At 40.2% G+C, this 8,102-nt stretch overlaps 1 protein-coding gene across 1 annotated transcript; it reads right to left on the bottom strand.

Moving 5' to 3' along the window:
- Positions 1-28: 28 nt before the first annotated feature.
- LOC143642386 (uncharacterized) lies at positions 29-238 on the bottom strand. Its single transcript, XM_077110751.1, has one exon. The coding sequence runs from the start codon at positions 185-187 to the stop codon at positions 29-31; it is 159 nt and encodes a 52-aa protein (XP_076966866.1). The 5' UTR covers positions 188-238.
- Positions 239-8,102: the final 7,864 nt, after the last annotated feature.

Here is an 8,102-nt window from a genome sequence, read left to right as displayed (position 1 = left end):
GCCGCCCGAACTCAGAGATTAGCGAGGATCAGCCGATGGAGCTGCACTTTTTACTCGTGCGTCTGTGCGGCGGGCGGCTGAGAGGCGAGTCTTCGGCTAACAACAGAGACGAAAAGCGGCGGGGGTAAGAGTGGGCGGTGGCGGTAGCAAAAATCCCCGTGAAGAGCTGTGATCGGAAACGACACATGTTTCTCTCTAGCGCGGGAGCTAAGGCGGGGCGGGCCTTAGTACGACGCCTTAAGTACCAAAACCGCCACCTGTCGTCACCATATGTGGGCGGGGCTCGAACGCTCATTAGCCAATCCCTATAGATCGCCTCACCAGAGTCCTACTTCGGACAGCCCATGGATCCTGACTACCAATCCCATGCGGCCAGTTTTCCATCAGCGCCCAGGACCAAGGCGTCTTTGCCGCACCGAATGCTGGGAAATGTAGTCGGCTTGGGGGCACACTGCCCTTCTCCCAACCGACTGCTCTGCCCACTCTTTTCCCTTCTTGTGACCCCTCCCCCGTCGCGGGGCGGTGGCTGCCTTGGAAATGACTGAGGTGGTCACGGGTGATGAGCAATGGGGCAGGTATGCCTGATGACGTAGGCCAGCTTCGAACTGGGAGCAACGCAGTCGCTTTGCTCATCTTTCTCTTTAACCTTTTCCCTTCGTCGCGATCTCTGCCACAGCACAGCCATACACTTCTTGGGAACATTTCCACTGTTTTAGGTGTAGAATTAGTTTAGCGATCATTCTAAGCTAATTCAGGGTTCTGTAGTCAACTTTCCCCTCTTCCCCGTACCCCAACCCCCGGAAACAAAGTGTGCATTAATTTACTTAGTTGTGTTGCTCATGTAGTTGTCCTATTCTAGACTAGAAATACCTAGCGATTCAGTGTTACAGGTTTCTATATAAGAATGTGTACTTTGACAATTCTCCCTTCCAATTAGGAGGTCAACTTGGGTTAAGGGTTGGTTTCTGAGAATATAACACCTGGTGAAACAAAACGTGAACTATAAATAATCATAATCGCGGTGTTTTTTTCTTAATCTCTCTTCCTTGTTACACCATTCGTCATATATTTAGGGTTGTTATTATGGTCATGTATAACGCTTATGACAGACCCAAATCACTGACTCACCTCTCTCCTGAGTTCCACTCCAGAAAACTGTCTGTAGCACTTTTCCACCTGAATGTCCCACCAGTACCTCAATTCAACATGGCTAAAAGAAATACTGATTCATTCCCTCAAATCACTGCCTCTTCCTGACTTCCCTATGTATATTCACAGTGCTACCGTCGTCCCATATGTCCAAATTTTAAAAACTCAAATTCATACATGGTTCCTCTCTCTCGGGTGTTCCCAAACCAATCTTTTTTACAGTAAAACTCTTAAATTCATCTCCTTTTTCCAGTCACACATGACCTTATACCTGGGCATTTTAAGGGATTTTCCAGTCCTTTTACCTATGTTTCATGCATTATAATGCTGTCATATATCTGTGTATCTGCTAATTTACTAATCTCCTGTTTTAATAGTGGTGCAAAAACATTCCATGGAGCCCATGGATTACAAATTTAATATCTATCTGCTTAGCTTGGCTCTGACTCCTTTCCCATTATCATCTTTCACTGCTTCACCATACATGCTCTGTTCTTTAAAAGAACTGGACTGCTCTCCATTTCCAATATACAGCTCTGCTCTCCTGCCTCCATTACATCACTTACATTGTTCCATGTTCTTGTAAAGCCCTTCCTCCCATTTTCACCTGAAGAAAATTAATCCATCTTTGAAGATCTAGCTCCCTTGTCTCCTTCTTCATGAAGGCTTCAATCAGAACTCTTTCTTCCTTCTCATAACTCTTAACACTCTTTCTAATGTGCTCTAATGGCATCTATTATGTCCCCACAGGCTACACAGCCTATTCAAGGATGCTGAGAATGAGCATCATTTCAGAGTTGTTTTTACTTTGTTTAATCCTGAAGCAGCAAGTCAGCTGCCTAGAGCACATAAACCAGCTAAGGATACAGATTGGTGGACACAGCTCCCAATGACTCCCTTGTGTCTGGCAGAGGCATATCTGAAGTTCTGTGGTTTTGCCAACCCAACTGAGATGTCCCCCAGCTTAGAAGAGTAGAAAATTGTAAACTTGATTACATTTAAAACTCTAGGCTCTTCAGCATTCAGAAACAACTTGTACTACTACTCATAAGGAAATAATTTTGCTACTTTGTGAGTCATATCACCCAGGCCTAAAGTCTGGATTCTGTGCCTTGAAACTAATGCTCTGCCTGCATTTGGAACATGCTCCTTTTATCTGCATCCATTTGTATCCTCTTAGAGGCTTTTCTTGGGCAGGCCTACCACATCATATACATACTTGTTTTAAATCTATTTATGAACATATCTGTCATGTATTGAAATTGTCATCTCCCCAAGAAAAACAACCTTGTTTTATTATCTCTGTATTCCTCATGGCACATCAAGGAGTATTATCTTTGTAATTGTAGATAGTCAGTAAATGTGCTGAATGAATGTTTAAGAAATAATTGTTGACCGAGTTTTCTGGATCATGAAAAGGGAGAAACTACATATCGTTACTTATCTGAAGATGTGGTTTAACTTTCCAAATGATAAAACATTGAGAAATACTTTTGATAAAATATTATATTTTTATGTCTATGGTTGAGCTTCAGCTCAATACAAGTATCAGAAAAATTTAGCTATAGTCCTCACGGAACAGTGGTCCTCAACTCATGCTGATTTTGCAGCATGTTTTAAGAAATTAGAAGACGCCAAAGAACATCGAGTCACCAAATAACTACAAATACCAGAAGGAAAAGAAAGCAGGACTAAGGTACTTTCTCCTACCCAATTTTGCCTTTTTATTCAGGAAAGAACACCCTCCTTAGGGACTTCTGCTTATATCTCATTGGTCAGAATTGTGTCACTCAATGATCCCTAACTGCATAGGAGTCTAGAAGATGGAAAGGGTTCACTGACAAATAAATTTGAGTTTCAGTTAATAAGAATGAAGGGGAGATCATGGATATAAGGTAGGCAACTAGCAGTATCTGCATCACATATTATAAAGCAAAGTTCTCCCACATTTTAAAAAATAAGCATGTGTTTGTTACCGATTTAACATTATGTGCTGCCTCTTACCTCTTACTTATAATAAAATATATATTCCTCCTATACAATAAAACCCTCTCAGTTTAACATTCCAACATCCTACAGTTATCACCATCATGGTAATTAAATGCAAATGTTGCAAAAATGAATTTTACACTAACTAGAATTTGGGGGCACACCTGAAAAGAATTCTGGGTTCTCATGGGAACTGTGTTGAGGGCCAAGAATGAATAACACAAATAAGAGTTAATATTCTAACTTTTCTTGAAGGCATAAACATGAAAGCTTTTCACTGAATGACTCTAAAGCATCAATTCCTTGGGACTCTTTGATTTTCTAGGCAGAAGCAATGTTTCCCATGTCCTCATATAACACTTGTCATAATCTGATTCCTGCCCACCTCTCCCAACTCACCTCTCATCCCCTAACAACACAGTCCCTTCCCTTCAGCCATAACAAACTTCTAGCAGGTTTTCGCATACACCAAGCTTAAGCTCCTGGGCCTCACTTAAGTTTGGCACCTGCCTTCCTCTACGTCTTATCTCCTGCACCTGTTCTTAACCCACTACACTTCGGCCATACCGATCTTCTTTGGCTACTCAAAAAAAGCACAAAGTTCATTTCCCCTTTAGACTTCTCTACCAACCTCTCTACCCTACATCCTAAAACCAGTTTTCCTTCTCAATGATCTATTTGTGTAATAGCACAAATCTTCTCCCAAACAGAGAATCTTAAAGTTGAAAAAGATTTTACAGGTGATCTAGTTCAAATTCTTTTCTCATCTAGGAAATATTTTGGCAATATGATTAAGATCTAGGACTGTACCTCTCTGTCTTTGAGGGTTCAAATCCCAGCCACATCTCTTGCAGTGGAGTTTTGAGCAAGTCACTTCACCATTTTGTGCCTTGGTTTCAATGAGAATAATAATAATACCTATCTCAGGAAGTTGGAGTGAGTAATATATGAAACAATGTATGTATAGCACATAGCTTCATGCTCAGCACATAGTAAACACTGAGTGTTAGCCATTAATATTAGCAAGCAGATGTTTATCCACCTTAAACCCTTCTAGTGCTAAGAATCATACAACTTTTTAAGGCAGTCCATTCCAACATTAGATGGTTACTTTTAGAAAAGTTCTTCCATTCCATCCACAAACATTCAAGTTTTGTGCTAGAATCTGAGAGCAAAAAGAGGAATGAGAACAGGTATCTGGCCTCATGAACATCCCCACCTACCCCTACCACTCTGCCCCCAGAATAGCAGAAAAGCTCAGCATCAAATGGCCTGTGACTGCCCTGCCTTCTCAGCCCAGTTGGAGGTGATACTCTTGTTTCTCTCCCGACTGACCAACCTCCATTGCCCACCACTCTCAGGGATATGACCAAGAAGGTGCTTCATCTACTCCTAAGCAGCTAGTCCACAGACTCCCCAGGGAGTTCACTGCTTTCTTTTGGAGCCAGGTACCTTTCCACTTTGGACCTTTCTCTCCTTGTCTTTAAAAGGGGAAAAAAGTAATTCCTACCCTATTGATGTCACTGAGTTGTCATAAGAATAAAATGAGATCATCATGTGAAGGTGTTTGTAACTTGCCAAACACTCTGTGAAGATGAGATCCTCCTTGTCTTAAGCCAAAGAAAGAAAGTACTCTCCTATGATAGAATTTTAGGCATCAGTAAGCAAGGGAAGAACATATGGCTGGGAGTCGATAGAGGAAATGAAGAACTCTACCAATACCCCCTAATCAAAGTGACTTTCAAAGACAATACTGGTCTATATCAACAAGGCATCCAGCACTTCTCAAAGTTTTGTTGGTAGCCATGTTTTGTCAGGTCACCAGGTTTTAAATCCAGACAGACCTAGATGCAACATACCTTATCTGACATTTGTTAACTGGGTGACCTAGTGCAGGTTACTTAATCTAAGCCTCGGTTTCCTCATTTGTAAATCAGATTCTCTCTCCTGGGAATTCAGAATCAAAACTAAGAGACATTCAGAGTCCGGGCTAGTGTATTGATCAGAGGATATGTAATATCAAGGAATAAAAAGTGTCTATTGTCTCCCCACCATGCGTGTGAAGAAATGAGAAAGCCAATTTGCAGAGGAAAAGAAGAACAAAACAGGACTACAGAGAGAACCAGAGACCACAGTTGGAACTGTCCAATGCCTGATGGAGTTCCACTTCTAACTAGCAGATACCTGAGACTGCTGAATTTCTCCTAGGACTCCAGGAGAAATTCCTGAACTTTTAAAATGAACTCTTTTTTTATGCTTATGTTGGTTGATTAATTAATTAATTCTGGCCAATGAGATTTAAGAATAAATCTGCTGGGGAGTTTCTGGAGAAAGTCCCTCCTTTCCAAGAGAAGTACAGATGAAGAGATGGTCTTCTCTTCCTCTGTTTGTAATCATATCTAGATTCTATGCCTGGAACATCTGTGGCCATCTGTGACCATGAAAGCAGACAAAGCTAACTCACTAAGAATCGCAAAAAGAAGAATAAAGTCTTTGAACTACTGCATTAACCAACTAGCACCATCTACACCTCTCTACTACTTAGTATATAAGATAATAAATGTCCTTAATATTTAACTACATTTGAAATGGAGATTTTTGTGACTAGGGCTAAAAAGCATCCCAACAGATACCATTGTATCTAATAAGCTCTTTAAAATAATGGTAGCATTTGGCAATTTCTAACATTCCTTTCTGTCTGAAAAAGATGACCTGAGTTAAAAAAAAAAATCCCCCAATTTTTTAAATGGAATCAATAGTTATGATTTGACACTTTGAGTGTGCTGGTTTGAAAATATTACATACCCCAGAAAAGCCATGTTTTAATCCTGATCCAATCTTGTGGGAGCAGCCCTTTCTTTCCATCCTGATCCAGCACTATAGGGTGGAAACTTGATTAGATTATTTCCACGGGTATGTGATGTGCCCAATTGTGGGTGTGGCCTTTGATAAGATGGAGATGTGACTCCACCCATTCCAGGTAGGTCATGATTAGTTTCCTGGAATCCTTTAAAAGAGGAAACTTTTTGGAGAGAGTCAGAAACAACAGAAGCCTCAGAGCTGACACAGATGCCCAGATATTTGGAGATGCTTGGAGCTCAGTAGATGTTGCCTTGAGATACCCAAGCAAGCCAGAATCTGGAGAGAGCCAAGGGAAGCCAAGAGATGAAAGCCAGCCCTAGAGAAGCAAAGTGAGGAACCCCCACAGGAACAGAGGCTGAAGGCATCGAAGCCCAGGAGTAAGGGACCAGCAGATACCAGCCACATGATTACCTAGCTGAAAGAGGTGTTCCTGGCCCATTGGCCTTCCTTGAATTAAGGTATCTCTCCCTGGGTGCATTAATTTGGACATTTTTATAGGCTTAGAACTGTAAACTTGTAACTATTAAAGTCCCCTTTTTAAAAGCCATTCCAGCTCTGGTATATCACATTCTGGCAGCTTGTAAACTAGAACAGAGACTAATTAGTTAATTAGTCAATTAACTAATATATTAGTTTGAAAATCTTCAAATATAACATTTAATGCAATCTCTAGCTTTAATATTTCTCCTACATTCCAGAATCCCATATCCAGTCATTGACTTCTCCATTTACTGTCCAAAAGACTCTTCAGATTCAAAAAATTCAAAATTTCATCTTCTCCACCCCTACCCCACTCCTATCTATTTCTCCTTTGCCATTATGAATCATAGTAAATGGCCCTACCGTCCACCTCAGTGCCCAAGCATAAAACCTAACTTCATTCATCATACTAAACCATTTCACATTTAAATTACCTCTGGACTCAATCCTCTCCTCTCTTTCCTGCTAATACTAGTAACTGTTACTTAGCCTCCAACTAACCTTCCTGCTTCTAGTCTCCACACTGTCAGAGTGATCTTTCTTAATGCAACTTTCATCACCATCTCTGTGAAGACTTTCCAATCCCTACCTCTGCTCCAGCAGAATGGACTGACTTCTCCAGTGTGAGTGCTGGTGATCTGGACCAATTCCCATCATGAAGAAGAAATACAGACATTTCTCCAAAGAAATACAAATGGCTAAAAAGCACATGAAAAGATGCTCAATACCACTAGCTATTAGGGGAATGTAAATCAAACCCACAATGAGATATCATTTCACATCTACTAGAATGGCCACTATTAAACAAACAGAGAGGATGTGGAGAATAAGAACATTTATCCACTGCTGGTGGGAATGTAAATTGGTACAGCTGCTATGGAAGACAGTTTAGCTGTTCCTCAGGGAGTTATAGAACTGCTATATGATCCAACAACATATAGCAGTTGGATCTGCTGTTACTAGGTATATATACTCAGAATGACTGGAAGGAGGGACATGAACAGATGTTTGCACACCAATATTCATAGTGGCATTATTCACAATTGCCAACAGATGGAAACAACCCAAGTGTCCATCAATTGATGAATGGATAAAAAAATGTGGTATATACATATGATGGAATATTATTCAGCTATAAGAAGAAATGAAGTCCTGATGCATACAACAACATGGATGAACCTTGAGGACATTTTATTGAGTAAAATAAGCTAGACACAAAAGGACAAATATTGTATGATCTCACTAATATGAACTAAATATCATAAGCAAACTCATAAGTTAATATCTATAATATAGAATGAGGTTAGAGAATGGGAAAATGATGCTTAATTTGTGCAAAATTTTTAATAAGGTCAATTGTAAATGTTTAGAAATAGATGAGGTGATGTTACATTATTGTGAATGTAATTAGCAGTGCTGAATTGCGTGTGTGACTGTGGTTGAAAGAGGAAGTTTAGAATAATGTATGTCACTAGAAGAAAAACCAGAGGATAAAATATAGGACTGTATAATATAGTGAACCTGTGAATAGTATAAGCGTGTTCTTCCTTGAACTAGAACAAATGTATGACCCTATTTCAAGGTGTTAATAATTGAGTGGTATGTAGGAAAAATACACCTAA

The sequence above is a fragment of the Tamandua tetradactyla genome, chromosome 1 (genome assembly GCF_023851605.1).
Source record: "Tamandua tetradactyla isolate mTamTet1 chromosome 1, mTamTet1.pri, whole genome shotgun sequence".
Classification (NCBI taxonomy): domain Eukaryota; kingdom Metazoa; phylum Chordata; class Mammalia; order Pilosa; family Myrmecophagidae; genus Tamandua; species Tamandua tetradactyla.
Note: the sequence above shows the minus strand (reverse complement) of the source record. Positions and strands in the feature narration are given on the sequence as shown.